General features: G+C 46.6%; 1 protein-coding gene across 2 annotated transcripts in view; it reads left to right on the plus strand.

Moving 5' to 3' along the window:
- NFATC2 (nuclear factor of activated T cells 2) overlaps window positions 1-14,212 on the plus strand; it is an 82,107-nt gene extending 67,895 nt beyond the window's left edge. The window contains exons 10-11 of one of the 2 annotated variants that reach the window (XM_072917014.1): window positions 6,766-6,853; window positions 11,327-14,212. In XM_072917014.1, the coding sequence (XP_072773115.1) occupies window positions 6,766-6,809 (44 nt within the window). In that variant the 3' untranslated portion in view covers window positions 6,810-6,853; window positions 11,327-14,212. The remainder of the gene's footprint in view (window positions 1-6,765; window positions 6,854-11,326) is intronic. The other variant, XM_030288680.4, reaches the window with a different exon arrangement.
- Window positions 14,213-16,702: the final 2,490 nt, after the last annotated feature.

Consider the following 16,702-nt stretch of genomic DNA (forward strand, 5'->3'; position numbering starts at 1 on the left):
TTGGGAATGTGGTCCCCAATTTCCTTTGGGAACGTGATGCCCAGGTCCTTTTGGGAACGTGATGCCTAAGTCACTTTAGGAATGTGGTCCCCAATTCCCATTGGGAATGTGGTCCCCAGGTCCCTTTGGGAATGTGGTGCCTAATTCCCTTTGGGAACGTGGTCCCCAGGTCCCTTTAGGAACATGGTCCCCAATTCCCTTTGGGAATGTGGTCCCCAGGTCCCTTTAGGAACGTGGTCCCCAATTCCCTTTGGAATGTGATCCCCAGGTCCCTTTGGGACCATGGCCGTGCTGCAGGTGCCAGTAGCTCCGTGTGGCCGCTCTGTGTGTGCGAGCCCGAGCGTTTCTCTCCTGCTGGCAGCCACGCTCCTGCCAGCCCTGCTCCCAGAGCCCTGCAGGGATGTGCCCTTGGCCCTGGCTGCTGCTGGGTGTTCCAGCTGTCCGTGCTGGTTCCTCCCTGCAGGACAGACAGAATTCCCACTGAATCCATTCCTGGCCACAGGCACGGCCTGCCAGCTGCTGCTGTGTGCTGTGCTCCGATGAGATCATGTCAAACCCAAGCAAGCTGTATCTCTCTCTTAGGCAGGGCTGTTTTATCGTGCTGTGGCTCCAAAGCCGCCGCTGTTGGGTTGGAATTCTCCCAGGAAGTGCAGCGGTGCATGGTTAAATGCAGAGTAATGGGTTCAATGTGAGCCACAGAGCTCTGAGCTGCCTGAGCACACGTGTGTGTAAGGAGGACGTGGTTACACAGCTGGTGAGAACTCAGGAGAGATCAGCATGGGCTTGCCAGGTATCCCAGACCTTGCAGCTGTCCCTGGGACACTGCCCTGAGCACAGGATTTACCTCCTGCCTGCTGCCGTGGGGGTCCACACAGCCCCCAGACCTCACAGCTGGAAAACTGGGGATGGCCCATCATTAAATCCCGGGAAGGATTCCCTGGGGCAGCCTCTTTGGGTGGTGGTTCCTACGTCTTGATCTGGAATTGGGATATCTGAAATAACTGAGGGAGATCTGGAAATAATTGAGGGCTAATTTCTGAACAAATGTAGATTATTGCTGTTGTGGTGAGGTTGGGAATTGCCCAACCTCAGTAGTATGGGCTGCTCTTTAGCTAGAGGTGAACCTCCACTGGACATGGAAGAGCTCATTCTGTTTCTGGTAATTGATAGCCCTTCTCTTCTCTTTCCTTCAATCTTTTTTCTTTTCTTTCATCTTCTCTTCATATTGAAAACAAAAGTTTTCTCGTTCATGCCATTGATTCAGATTGAAACTTTGAAGTCTTTGGATGATGCAGATAGCATTTTTCTTGTTCTCTCAAGCTGTTTACTGTCAGATGTTCCTGGCCTTCCTGAGGCGAGATGTAAAACCAGTTACAGTATCTGCTCCCCGTGGTCTTTTGCACTCCTTTTTCCAGTTATCCGTGTCTCTTCTAATTAGCTCTGTCTCGTGGTCTCTGATTTATACATATACCCCATAGTATTATATAGTTTTTTATTAGTACATTATTTTATGGTAGAAACCCCAACACTCTGTTGTGGCAGATGCTGCTTTGACTCCAAAGTTAAAAAAAGCAGTTCCTCCCTCAAAGGAGTTCCAGTCAAAGTGCAAAATAAGAGCAAACAGCTGGATGTGGGCAGACACACAGTATCTTGTATGTGGCACCTCCTTGACATTATTAGATGTGAATTGTAACACTCTGTCAGTAACCAGTTAAATATTTCATGGTCTGGATGCTGTCCAGCTGCCTTGGGAGCAGTAACTGCAGTGCTGGGCTGCTGCTGCCCACCTCTGCCCGTGCCCTTGGGGGCAGTTCCCAGGGCGGGGGAAGAATCTTCCCCCAAAGATTCAATTGTGGAAGGATGTGGAGGCATAGCAGAAAAAATAATCCGTGTGTTAAAGTGACTTTGTGTGTTCCCCTGCTCAGTGTGGTGCCTGTTGCCCATAGTCTCCTGGAAATAAGCAGATGGGAACAAATGCCTTGTGCAGGCTGGCTGGGCTGAGCAATTGCACGCAGAGGGAGATTTGCATGTCTGGGCCAGAGGAGAGCTGGGTTTGCTTGGCAGAATTCCTCACAGGTCACTTGTGCATCTTCCCTGTTACCTTAGGATAGGGATTTTCTGCTGTTTCCCCCTGAGCAGCAGGCTCAGAGTTCAGTTCAGACATGGCAGGAGGGAAAGCTGGCGTGGGGAGAGGCTGGGGTTCTGCAGGGGTGCACAGTCCTTCAGAGGGACATTGCAGAGTGAGCACACAGCACAGGACAAGATGCCAGGGAACCAGAGCCAGTGAATAGTTCTGTGGATTAATAGACATAAGCACTAGAGCTCAAGGGAGGGAAACAGATTCCATTATTGACTGTTCATCCCCTGCAAAACTGCCTAAAGGGATGGCTAATATGGTTTGTTTTCCCTTAATTAAATATTTGTTACATGGTTTGTTTCCCCTCAATTAAATATTTGTTCTGGTTGTTCCTTTGTGACAGGAATAAAAAAGCAGCAGCATTGCCTATCTTGTACTTTCAGCTAATCCTGAACATGCTGAAACTGTTCTGCTGTCCTCCCCCCAGTTATTTCCTGTAAAAAATTGCTTTCTCGCATCCATTCTCTTTTCTCTCTCTGCTTTTGAATCACTTTGCTGAATGACTCATCCTGCCCCAGTAAATAGGTTAACTCCAGGAGAATGATGAAACTGCACAGTGACATGTGGATTGTTGCTGGTGTGCTTTCCCTGCAGCTGCTGTTTTAGAGGTGTTGTGGTATCCAATACCAATTTCATCAGGTTTTAAACCATGAGGTGCTGCTGCAGGGAAGAGTTGTCACCCAACTCCTTTGGTCGTGCTGGTTTGGATCTAAAAGAAATATGTCTTAATACCAAATGGCACTGCTTATCTCAGCAGTTTGGATCAAATCCCCGAGGCCCAAACCATGCACGATAAACCAGGCAGGAGCACACTTCTCCCTCGAGCTTTGCAGCAGCAGCAACACAGTCAAAACAAGAGTTAGCAGTGAGAAAATGAGGACTCTTGCCTTGTGTTTCCTAAGCTCCAGTCCATCAGCCTAGTATTTCTGCATGGGTTTAGCCAAATAACGTGGCTTATAAAATGAACTCCATCCCCTTCTGGTATAAGTTTTTGTGTATTTATTTATTATGTGCTCATTCTGATTGGAATACTTTACTTGGTCTTGTTGCATGTAAACTAAAGCTAAATACAAACTCCATCTTTTCTCAGTAATCACTGACTATCAGCGAGGGAGAGCCAACTCCATGACTCAAACACGTGTCCCTTCCCTTGCAGTGCAGCCAAAACTCTCTGGCATCAGAGCGCTGCAGAATGAAAGTCATATCTAAATATATGTGAGCAGAAAGAAAGTCAGTTAAAAAAAGACTTTGTTATGGAAAGCTACTACAAACCAAATCCACGGTGGCCTGGAGTTCCTCATCACACCCAGGCTGATCTAGTTTTCCACTTTCAAGGTACTCTTCCCAAAGCAGCTGCTGACACTCGTGGAGGAGCTGCAGAGAGCCAGCTGAGCTCCTCGCAGCCCCTTTCTGCCTCTGCCTGGTGACTGAACAGACTTCAGGGCTTGATAAAGCACGGGATATTTATCACCATCCTAGCAAACAAGAGCACAGCAGCTTTTGTTTCATGCCCGTGTAGTTCTGGCAGTGCCAGCGCTGATACTCAGAGCCAGTTCTTGGTCAGGGAACTGGGCAGGGCCTGGGCAGAGCCTGGCCCCAGGTGCCACCCTGAGCACCATCCTTGGGTTTGGTGTCAGTGTCTGCAGTGCTCTGGTCTGGGCAGAGAAAGGGTGCAGAGCATGAGATCTAAAGAAACAAAAACACCCCAGTGTGCTGGGGTGCCTCTCCCAAGTGTCTGACACCACCCCTCTAAACTCTGCTCAGGGAGTGTGAGCCAGCAGAACAGCTCCAAGGGCTGCCCACAGGCATTTGCTGAAGCTTGCTGGGGCAGGAGGAAAAGGGCAGAATCATTCCTGAAGGTGCCTCTTCTTCCTCCAGTCCGTGTGTAGGCAGGGCTTGCACCAGTCTTAGAACTGTCTGCTGAAAAAAGTGGTGACTAAATACTGAAATCCATTGAGCAAACAGGAAATCACACTCTGGAGCAAAGATTGCTCTTTGTGGTGCTGTTGCAGCCAGCAGCCCAGGATAGAATCCCAGCTCGTGTGTGTGCATGTGTGTCCTGCAAAAATCACAGTTCCCTGGGTCATGGAAGAGTGCCTCGAAAACTTAACTCAGTGGATTCAAACAGGGATCAAACGGGTTAAATCACTGAAAGCACCACAAATGGCACCCATCACCCTTAGGACTGTTCCCTTCAGCTCACTGTAGGGCAGCCTTTGGCAGCTGGTTCTGCAGCAGAACGTGTCATTTGTGCTCTAACTCTCCTACTGCCCCATTTTCTGTGTAATTTCTGCTCTAACTGTCCTACTGCCCCATTTCTGCTCTCCTTCTGCCCCATTTTCTGTGTCATTTGTGCTCTAACTGTCCTACTGCCCCATTTCTGTGTCAATTTGTGCTCTAACTCTCCTTCTGCCCCATTTTCTGTGTCATTTGTGCTCTAACTGTCCTTCTGCCCCATTTCTGTGTCACTTGTGCTCTGACTCTCCTGCTGCCTGAGTGAGCTCAGCACCTGATGGTGCTTTGAGATCTAAAGGATCTGAAGTCCTGCCTCAGGACTTTAAAGGATCCTTGTAGGGCTCTTGGGAATGCTTCTGTCTGCGGCATTGTTGGAGTTCCATGAGTGTGACCTCACAGACTTTGTGTGTTTTTCAGCCCAAAGCAGGGCTGTGACAGGTCTGTGACAGGTCTGCTCCTGCAGGGATGCTTTGGGCCATTGGCAGGATGGTGACAGAGATCCCAGCCCTGGAGTCCCCCCATTCCCCTCTAGGTCACTTTTCCTGCCAGCTTTGGGGCGTTGTTTTGTAGTGGCTGCTGATCTTTTCTGGAAGTACAGTGACAATAATGAAAGTGCTCAGAGAGCCCTTAGCGTTTCTGAGGTGGTGTCACAGACAGATTTGTGTTTTGAGTACTTCCTTCCTGCTAGTTTTTGATCTACAGTGCGTTTAGGGCATTGCAATTTTTTTAGCAGAAATGCTATCTCTATTTTTTGCTCTTTTCTTGCCGGCACACCCAGCTTCCTGTTAAACATTTTGGGTAGGACAGTACTAAAATACCAATTGCTTGATTTTTGCACCTCACTCTGGCACTGAAATATAAGGGAAGGATTTGTAAATGTCATGAGTGCAATCCAGATCCTGTAAATCCAGAGCAGTTCAGATATTGATTTCAGTTGGGATGGGCTTTAGCCAAAAATATGCATTTTATTTAGATTCTGTTTTCCATCAGATATCTGTATTATGTTGCTAAATTCATGGAAAGATGCCAGTGGGTTTGGAGTCTTGATACTCCTACAGCAAAAATGCACCCTGGGACTTGAGTTGCCACTTAGTTTGAGTCAGGAACCCTTCCAAGAGTTTGCTTAATTAATGGAGGTGACCTGGTTGCTGTTGGGTGCTGGGGAGGGTCGCAGCTCACACGAACTCTGGAGGTTACAAAGCAGGACAAGGCAGAAAAGTTGCAGGGTGCATCTCTGGGCATTATTTCAGTGAGGAGGAAACCCTGGTTTTGATGTGTAATTAAACCTTTACAGCTGATCACATCTCAGTGATTGTACGTCCCCATTTCCCAGAAAAATAAAGGCTTTATTTGCTGTTGGTTTCTAAAACAACCCCACATGCTCTCAGAACTTTCCCCCAGCAGTTTGTGGGGCTTGGGCTCCTTGTGCCTGGTGCACCCAAACTGGTGTTTCCCAGTCAAGGAGCCGCTGTGCTCTCGTGTGCAGAAGCTGATTTTCCAGGATGCAGAATATAAAATAGGCTGTGTACTGAGTGGGAGGTTCCAGGGTATGATACGTGGCTGCACAATCCTGGGGAGCCAAGTAAAATACTTCTTTTCTATATATAGTCACCTGAAATCCAGCAGCAAAGACACTTCTGAATCCTGCACTCAAAACTTAGCTTTTAAGAAGCACCTTTTGCTCCTTAATATTGCAATTTTTTAAATTATTATTTCCACATGGTTTTGCAGGCGTGCCGAATGCTTTCACGGTGAATGCAAAAGAAATCTAAAAATATCTTTTTAAAAAGGCAGAAAATCCTAAATACTGCCTTTTCCTGAGGAAAATAGCTCACCTTATTTTGTTTGAAGTGAAGACTGTAACTTCCATGATTTCTTTGCCCAGATCTCTCCTGTTCTGTACGATAAGGCAAAGTCTGATTTTCACTGGGGTTGGATGTCTCAATGAAAAGGGACTGCCTTTGGGTCTGCCATAACTTTGTTGGATCTTACCTGGGCACTGGGGTGAGGGCAGAAGTGAATTTTGCAAAAGGCAGGGACGGGTCTGACCTGACTCACAGGTCACAGGGACCCCCTGAGCCTCTGGAGCCTCAGATCAAAGGATCAGATTTTCACCTTTTGTCACCAATTTAGGACTGCATGGTTTTGAATATTCATTTTTAGATAATATCAGTTGAGAAAAGAGGGGGAAAAAATGAAAATCTAGTGCTGGATCTGAGCAAACAGCAAGGTCAGTGGTTAAGTTCTGCCTTATGTGTTGTGTATGCTGAAATGTCCTTTTATGAAATTAACCCACAAAATGGAGGAGTAGCTGAAAGCTGTAACACTTGGCCATGCAACATAGGTCAAAGGTTACCTTTTTTCTCAAAAATGGTTTTGCAAATCTTTTTCAGAGCTGATAGATACACACCTTAGCTGGATACAAAACATTATATGAAAAAGAATGACTGTGATCTTTGATCCAAGCAATCAAAAAGAAAGGTAATTGGTATTTTTCTGCCTTTTCTCCAGCTGTGTGTTTCTCTTAACCTTTATTTATTTTTTTTTAATTAAGAAGTCATTCCCCTTTTTATTTGGCGTAGAGGGTTTAAAATATTTAATTTTATTTAATTTTTTTAAAATATTCTTTTTCTTCCCCACTTGTGTAGCACAGAGCTGTCCCGAGGTAGCTGGGGCCTGGTGGGCAGGGAAGGAGAGGTGGGGCTGTGCATGCTGGGCTGAAGCATCTCAAGGCTCCCATCCTTCCAGGCAGGGCAGCTTGGAGGGCACTCTGCCAGCCCAGGCTCAGCTTTCCTGCTCCAGCTCCTGCCCAGGGCTTGGCTTTGCATGTCCCAGTTCCTCCTGGGCATGGCAGGATGTGGAGCACTGCAGGGAGGAGCCGCTGGGGTGAGCTTTGCCTTCTCTGAGGAGCCATCCCCAGAGGGTCAGTGCCATGTGTGGGACACCCACGGCATCCCTGTGCCCAGGGGGATCTGTGGGATTGTCCCCAAAGGTCACTGCAACATCCCTGGTGCCCAGGGGCTTCTGTGGGATTGTCCCCAAAGGTCACTGCAACATCCCTGGTGCCCAGGGGGATCCGTGGGATTGTCCCCAAAGGTCACTGGAACATCCATGGCATCCCTGGTGCCCAGGGGGATCTGTGGGATTGTCCCCAAAGGTCACTGGAACACCCACAGTATCCCTGGTACCCAGGGGCATCTGTGGGATTGTCCCCAAAGGTCACTGCCACATGTGTGGAACACCCACGGCATCCCTGGTGCCCAGAGGGATCCGTGGGGTGGCACAGGTGTGGAGGGGTGTGAGTGTGGCACCCTCACAGGGTGACATTGCCACCTCACAGGGGCTCCTCCTGTCCCGGGGCTGCTGGGACACAGCCCAGTGTCACCCCACAGGGACACAGCCCAGTGTCACCCCACAGGGACACAGCCCAGTGTCACCCCACGGGGACACGGCCCAGTGTCACCCCACAGGGACACAGCCCAGTTTCCAGCGGGGAGGCTGTGAGGGAGGCTTGGCTGTCAGTGGGGCTGGAGCAGGGGCTTGTGCCCACACAGACTGTGCCCCCATAACTCCAGCAGCCTCTGGGTCACCCCCTGGGCATCCCAGGCTCTGTCCCGCTCCCAGGACAGCAGCATGTGCCAGAGGATGCCCTGAAGAAGCCCAGCCAGGCCTTTCCTTGGCCTCGTGGCAGCTGTCATTTCAATATCTTTCTTTATGATTTAATCTTTCGTTATCTTTGCATATGTACCTCTGGCCTCATTTAATCAGTTCTCTCATTAAACAGATCAATAGTGCTGTGCTCCAGAGCAGCCAGTGCCAGGCACCTTAACTAACAATGTTTTATTTAGTAATCACACAACCTGCTGTTCCCCTCAGCTAGAGATGAGCAAATAATGAGAACTGAGACTTGAGACACATTTTAACCACATCACCAAAAAGAGATGGCTGGGAGTTCACAAGAGCAGGTTCAGCCCATGCTCGGGGCTTCCTCTGAGGTTTAGGCACGGCTCAGTTTGCTGGTTTGGTTCAGCCAGGTTTGGTTCAGGCTCAGTTTTCTGGCTTGGTTCAGCCAGATTTGGTTCAGCCAGATTTGGTTCAGCCAGATTTGGTTCAGCCAGATTTGGTTCAGGCTCAGTTTGCTGGTTTGTCTCAGCCAGGTTTGGTTCAGGCTGTTTTCTGGTTTGGTTCAGGCTCAGTTTGCTGGTTTGGCTCAGCCAGATTTGGTTCAGGCTCAGTTTGCTGGTTTGGTTCAGGTTCAGTTTTCTGGTTTGGTTCAGGCTGTTTTCTGGTTTGGTTCAGGCTCAGTTCGCTGGCTGGCTCCAGCCTCTGTTGAAGCCCAGGTCTCTTGGGCACCCCTGGATCTGGGTGCATGTGCCCACAGTTCTGGAGCAGACCCCCAGGGATGTGTGATTGCCCTGGCCTTGGGCTGGAGGGGATTTCAAGCTTGGAGAGCGAGCCATGCTTGGGATCACTCCTGATTTGGTTTAGGGACTCTGGTTGTAGGTTCTAGTGCTGGGACAAGCCCTGACACACACTGGTGATGCCCAGCTTAACCTGCACCCAACACTCCTTCCAGCACTTGGGTCTGGGTGAAGTTCAGGGTGGCTGTGGGACATTCAGGCCAGCTGATAACAGGGAGCTCTTGACATGCAGGTTCTCACAAAAACCCCAATTTTCCACATGGAAGAGCTGGCAGGGAGCAGTCCTGGGTGTGCCTGTCCGTGGGGTCAATGCTTCAGGCTGTTCCCCTGCAGCTTTTTAGCCCTGATCAGGCTGCAGAGCCTGGAACCTCAGCCCACAGAAGCCACTGCTGACCTCAGGGGAGGGAAAGTGAAGTTTGCAGGCAGAGTCAGCACTTCAGCACAGCATCCAACCTGCCCAGAGCCAGCCCCAGGCAGGGAACAACCAAAGCTGGACCCCTCAAAGCCCCTTCAGGGAACTCCACTGAACTATCTGCTCGTGTTTCACTAAATATTTAACCCCTCCTAGATGCAGATGACTGTTGGCTCTGCTGTTTCCATGCCTGTATTAGATAAAAGCAATAGGTAAAGCTCATCTGTGGTATTTTTGGTAGCACAAACAAATGTGTTGATAAATAAATCGCCCGCAGCCTCAGCCCACTTGTTTCTGGAAAGGAAATGACCCTCTAAGAGTGGGTGCCCACTTCTTTTACCTCACTGCTATTTTTAGGCGAGGCTGTGAAAACTTTCCACCGAAGAGCTGCTCCTGTCATTTCCTGGGCAGAGCAGGCAGGAAGCTGTGAGTGAGCAGGAGGAGCTGCCCCAGGCTGGACCGACCTCCCTCCCCTCCTCTGGCTGCTGCCTGCCCTGCAGAGCATCCCTCCCTGGGCAGCCAGATGTTCCTCCTGCCACAGCCAGCTGTGGCAGTGCCAGCTGGGATGCTGGGCAGCAGCACAGGGCAGGAATGCTGCCCTTCCTGCCCAAATCATCTCCAGGAGGCACCAGCCTGGCTCAAGTCAGCCACCTCCCAGCTGGGATTGGGAATTGCTGAGCCATGGGCTGTTACTGGTGGGGATTTTGAGCATGGAGTTCCTGGAGTACAGCCCCCCACGTCCAGCAGCAACGTGGAGCTTTGGAAAAATACAGATTTTGCTTTCTCAGAGACAAATCCCAGCGTGCAGAGAGGAAGGAGATTTCAAACCATGAATTGTAACTATTAAAAACTAATTCATGTGTTCCCTTTCCCAGAGACTTGCCAGAGACTGGGCACCAGGTTTTTTAGACAGGGAGAAGTAGTGAAATTCTATGTTAATTAATACTATGTTAATTAATGTTTTCTCATAAATATTGATTAGAAATTGGATAGAATATAGAGGAGCCTTACAGCTGCAAACCTGAGGATTAATCAGACTTGGGTGAGGGCCTGCTTTGGTTTGAGTTAGTCCCTGTTTCAGCCCTTAAATATCAACAGGGAGAAGTAATTTAGAGCTGGGGTCTGAAACCTAGAAAATTCAGTTTTCTTGTTTTAAGGCAGATTAGTCAGAGTAACTAAACAGTTTCCACACCATGATGAATACAGCACCAAGGAGCTGCAGGTGAAATGGAGCCCCAAAAAAGGCAGTTCTGGAGTTCTGCATCAAAATGCTCATGGTTTAGGTATTTCCTAATCAAAGTGCAGAGATTTCTGCACTTAAATTCTAGGGAGCACCTGAATTCTAGAGAGAGAATTATTGTTCCAGGAGGTGCCAGAGGGTGCTTTAGGCAAGTGAGTGTGAAAAGTTGCCAGGAGGCTTTGGCTGTTGTAAATAAAGTAATATTGTTGTGACTTTTAATCAGACAGCAAAGTTCTTCAGTGTCTTCCCTTGAGCTTTATTAACAAGCCTGTCCCAGCCTCTCACAGTGCCCTGGTGCTGCATGCAGGTTGATTGTGCTCCAGTCTGCAAATAAATGGTAATAAAGATGTAAAGCACATAATAAAGTAGAGTCTAGAGTGGGATTAAAAATTACAAAACATAAACCACCCAAATGCAAACTTTTTCACCTGAGTTGCAGTCCCTGTGTTTTCATCACTGTCCACTGTATTTCCTCCAAACCTGGCCTTTTTCTCTTTCAAATATTTTTCTTTCAGCCTAGTGGAAATGTTGGAATGCTTAGATATCTGGAGATGTTTCTTTTTGCCCCTGGGGTAAGGGCAGTGTCTGTGGCAGAGGGAATGTGTGTGAGGGATGTGGCAGGCCCTGGGCACGAGCCTCTCTCTGTTTTATGGCACCCGAATCACGTTGAACACAGTGAAATTCCCTCTCCCCCCTCCTTCCCCCTTCCCTTCCAAAAACGTGTAATGTGAGCAAACAGGACCACTTAGGTTTTAATAAAATTAAGTTCTGAATGCAGAGGGGATGTTTGCAGCTTGACTGCCCAAGGATTGCTTTTACTTTTTACTTGTCGTGATGTTGGAAGTGCTTTAATGTTTCCTCCTCTCTCTTTTATTTCCCAGTTAACGAAATTATCAGGAAGGAATTTTCTGGACTCCCTGCCAGAAGTCAGACATAGAAGAAGAGATTTGTGAGACAACTTTTACCGAATCCTTCCACAAGTGACCTCTTAGACCCTTCCAGTGCCCCTGCAGCCTCTGGCTTCCTTTGCAGTTCATCTCCGGGCAGAGACTCAGCGCAAGGAACAATGAATTGGCACCAAGCGACAGCCTTGGCTGAGCCCCTGGCCACCCCTGAGTGCAAACAGCACGGAGGACACCCTTCCTTCCATCCAGAGACCACATTGTTCTCCTGGAACAGAGCATCTGTCTGAGGAAACACTCCAAGCCTGCTGCAAGCCATCTGTCCGTGCGTCCGTCCGTCCACGGGGACAGGAGCTGCCCCTGGGCTGGCTCAGAGCTGGGGGGACACTGGGGGTGGGCAAAGGGGAACACAGAGTAATATATTCCACGGGAGAGCAGCACCATCCTGCAGGTCACTAACAGTGATTTGCCCTCCTGAGAAATGGTATTATTGTGGGAAACTGAGGCAGCCAAGCTCGCTCAGCCTTCATCCAATCCAGGATCAAAAGCCAGTTTGCTCTGAGCACTGTGTTGGTATTTCAAATGGGAGATCCCAGCTGAATCCAGGACTTTTCTTCATTTTTCTCATCAGACTGGATGGGAATTTGAAGGAGAGGGATTCTCATAACCAACCAGTGAAAAGAGCAATTCAGCAGTTCACCTGCCCCAAGGTAAAATAATCCCAGGTAAAACAGAGATTAATATATAGGAGTTACAGTAAATCCAAAGATTTTATGATTGTTCCTTATTAGTATTTAGGCAGTGTATGAACACATCTTAGATATTTTCTCTCTAACAAATTGTTGCTGTTTCTTTTCATGTAGAACCTGCTCTTGGCTCATAACTTGTCTCATTTAGCAGCTGGAACATTTACTCACCCAAGCTGCAGAGGAAAATAATTGCATCTTACAGAAGCCATACATTCCAGAGAAAATAGACACTTATTTATATTCACCTGGCCTCTTTAGCTTTGCACAGCTAGCAGCAATTCCTGGAAAGGTTACATTTCCATGGGAGTTAGCATTTTGTTATATTTTGCTTCGTGTGTTAGAATATCCTGTCCTGACTCCTGCTTAGCACATCCCAGGTAACCACTGCCACCTGCAGTTGTACAAGTTAGAATATTTAGGGGAGTCAGGGATAAAAAGGCTTCTGAGTGGGTAATCAGTGTACAGTAAAAGATAGCCATAATATTTTAGGAATTACATAATAATCTTTCCTGGTTTTATAAATAAGGAATGCTGATATTTTCAGCAATGCAGAGCCTGAGCTCTGCTCTAGAAAGCAGAGTGAAACTAATCCAGTGTTCAGTTGTGTCCCAGTAAACTTGGCAGAATACCAGCTCACAGCAGGAATGAGGGGATGGGAATACAGCAGAGCAGCCTCAAAATTGGTTCCCCAGTGTCTCAAGAAAGATTTTGCACAATCCCTGCAGAGCACGTGCTTGGTCCAACAAAAATCTCTTCAGGACTATCAGGAAGAATGTATTTTCTGCCACTGAAAACCGGTGCTTAAACTCTGCAAGGTCTTGGGGTTTAGAGTGGGAGACAGAAGCATTAGGTTCTTCAGAACCCCTGACCTGGGGCTCAGCTAAACTTTGGCTCTTGAACAGAAATCTGAATTTCACAGGAGCAGCTCTGAACTCCAGATTCAGCCCAGCTCAGATCCAGAACCAGAGCAGAGCCCTGCACATCCCACCCTGGCTTTTGTGGCACACTTGGCTTCTATTCCTGCTTTGTGGGGTTCAGATCTTTCCCCCAAAAGGAGTTCCTGTATCCCAGCACCCAGAACTCCCGGGGGGCATCACTCTGCTGCCCTCCTCGTGAGCTCTGCCCCTCAGCCTGGGCCTGCAGAGGTGAAAATGGCCTTTTTTCACTGCTGATTTTACAGAACCAAAAGTGAGGCCCAGCCTCGCTGAAGAGGGGAATTCCTGTTAGACAGCACTCAGCAGGACCCACTGGCTCACACGCCTCAAAAAGCTATTTTGGATTGTTAAAAGCTGTCAGTGGGCCAGAAGCTGACACATATTAAGGGGTTTTTAGTGCAGTCTGATGAATTAGACAATTTTGACATATTCTAAAGGCCAGAAGTTGCCTTGTCAGAAGTTCTTTGATACAGCTGAGTGAAAGAACAGACCAAATGCATCTCCCAGTTTCACACTTGGATGTATCAAAGGTTTTCCATGATCCAACCTGTAAAGTATAGGAGAAATTTTAAAAACAACCCAGAAACCCATCCACAGAAAAAAAAAAAAAAAATCCTCAGATTACTGGCAGAACCTTCTCTTTTGCTGGATTTTAAAAGGAGCTCAAAGAAGCCCAGGAAGGTCTTTTCAGATCTGTGATGTGCTGCTGCTGCTGCTCTGGTGATTGTCTACTCATCAATTTAGGGAATCATTTTTTGCATATTTATTTTTAGATGATATCAATTTAGAAAAGGGGCAAAGTAAAATCTAGTGCTGGATCTGAGCAAAGAACAAGGTCAGTGTCTAAGTTCTGCCTTCAGGATTTTTGAGGCTGAAATGTCCTTTTAATAAGAAGTTAACCCCTAAAAGGAAGGAGTAGCTGCAAGGTTGGGTTTGGAGCAAAGGCTGTTCAGGGCCAGGGGGAGCCAGGCAGGCACAGCCCTGCTGCACCAGGAGACCTCTGCAGCCCAAATAAACGAGATTTCTGCTCTGCTCATGTGTTCTTCAGGCCCTTTGCTATGGAGGGGGGACAGAGGGTTGGGTTTTGATTTGTTGAATTTATTTTTGGAGGTTGCTTTTTTTTTGGTTTGGTTTATTTTGTTTGGTTAGAGATTTTTTTAAAGATTTTTTTTTTGGGGGGGGGGGGCTGATTTTTTTTGTCTGGGTTTTTGGGGGAAAGGGGTTTTTTAATGTGCTACAGGTGCTCTAACCACGCTTGCACTGACTGTATTCCTTCGTCCTCTTTACTGCATAGGTATTAATCTGTGTACATATACAGAGTACAATGTCATTTATATAATACACCCACACAGACAGGGATTATTTACAAGGGCTGGTAGTAACAGGACAAAGGGGGAATGGCTTCCACGTGGAGGCTTCACCCCGTGTATTCTGTTTTTTAGGGGTTCAGCCAGAGCTGCACGAGCTCAGGCTCTGCTGCCCCATCTGCTTTTCCATGCAACAGCAGCTAAATAATTCAGCTTCAACCAACTGTGTATTTATTTCCGGAGAAAAGGAGCATCCTCAGACATAGTGTTGTGCATTGTTGTCTCTTTAAAAAGGAACAAAAATATATAGCTAGGCTGAGGAATTTCAATATATACAGTACTAAATTATTTCCTGTTCTTGCTGAGCAGTGTTCTTCCAGTATTAGTATTTCTGTTCTTAGTACAACTTTCTCTCTGTACAAGCACCAGCTTAACCTTGGAAGAGTTAATAGCATTTTGTGAGCAATTTGTTCTCACTTTATCTGGAAGACAGCCATATTTGCACATGAGGAAATTCTGTCTTTCCTCAGTTATCTGAATGTTTCACCACAGTGCCTTCCTGCCATTGTACCAAAGGCCTGCAAGTGTCTTGTCTGCAGGGTGAACAACTCTAATGCATTTTCCATCAAAGCTGCACCATGTGAAGTTCATGGGGCATGTTGGAACTCAGAAGTTCATCTCTTTTTATTTGTCTTTTGTGTGTGTGTGCGTGTGCATTTTTTTTTAAACTTCCATTTTTCCATCCGAGCTTTGGCTGCAAATACAGGATGAGCTTCTATAAACTGTGCATCAAATATACATAGAATAAAAATCATCATTCATGATATGTAAACAGTCTGAGAGTGGAATGGGAGTGGGCAGATATCAGGAAGATTTTTTTTTTGTCAGTTATGAGTGTTGGAAGTTCAGTTTGCCAGGAGAGGAATTGCCTGTGAAGATACTTGCAATGAAATACAAAGTCCTGGTTTTGTTTTTCTCCATGAGAATGAGCAAAATGTGAGATCTGAGCAACAGCAGTGGAGTGAAAGTGTCTCATGTATGTTGTTTTTACAGGGAGAAAGAATGTAGAAGAGTCATGGGTTTTGCACTTGCTTTATTTGTATCCATGTAAATATGTATCCCTCCATTCTCCCCGTAGGAATTCAGCATTTCCTGAATGTAGAGGATTTCCAAAACCAGCACTATGTTATTCTCTCTTGTATAAAAAGCTGCTGCTTCACAACATATCTAGACCAGTTCTCAAAGTAGCTAGCATGTTTTATAAATGTATTTTGTAATCTATCTTTACAACAAAAGTGACTGTGCTTTTTTTCTGACCAAATATGCAACAACTTTTGGATTGAGGTTTGTATTTATAAAGGATCAGTTTTCATTTTCTGAATGCCTTACTTTTCTATGCAAATGTTGTTGAATTGTTGTTGTCCTAAAAAAAAAAAAAATTAAAAAAAAAAAGACGTATTTGATAGGTTTCCCAAAGACTTCAAAGACAGCTTTAAACGCTTGAGAAATATGTTTCTAAATATTTCAATCTGACTTCTTCCCCTGCATTTCTTTCCAAATTGCTACTTAATAGGGAACAATGATCTGCCAGATGGGACTCAAGAAAATGACTGTCTTAATTTCAAATCTTAAACTGATTCAGATCCTCATAATTTTTGCACCACTTAAAATCATCTGATGTTCCAGTTTAGCTGCAATTCTGAGTGATTGTTATTTATGTTCCATATTCCTGTGCAATAGGAAGAGATGCCACTGCTGGGTCTCAGTGGGGTGAATTGTAGAATTCTCCAGAAATCAACTCTTTTCCTCATCATTTACATTGCAGTGGTTTCTTCCCTGTGAGGCAACACTCTGCCATCACACGTGGAAGGTTGTAATTCTTTATTCATCTCAGTTCAGAATGAATAATCCACCTTTTGGAACGTTTGACATCAGATTGGCATCTGTATCTGTAATATCTGCTGGTTGTAACTGCAGGGCTCAGAGCTGATACCAACTTCTCCAACTACCAACCCCCTCTGGTCTGTTGAAGGTTTTTTTTAGCCGTTTGTGTTGTTTCAGCGGTACAAAAACATAAACCAGTACCTGCACATTGCAATAAACTTCACCTGAAGGTGCTGATGCTGCAAAAGATGTCCTCAAATGCAAAAAAATTACCTGGAGGGGTTGAGTTTTGTTCTTTAAGTCCTAAAACAGCAACATAGGGTAGAAAGCTCCAGAAGGAGCGAGTCTCAGAAATAAATAATGTTTGTAAAAGCCAGGACTGGCAGAGGTACTGCAGGAGGGACCCTGCTGTGCCGTGCTGGTGGCACTGGGCACACAGAGCCTGCCCAGTGCTGGCCTGCCTGGCTCTCCCATTTTTGT

Source organism: Taeniopygia guttata, chromosome 20 (genome assembly GCF_048771995.1).
Source record: "Taeniopygia guttata chromosome 20, bTaeGut7.mat, whole genome shotgun sequence".
In the NCBI taxonomy this organism is placed as follows: domain Eukaryota; kingdom Metazoa; phylum Chordata; class Aves; order Passeriformes; family Estrildidae; genus Taeniopygia; species Taeniopygia guttata.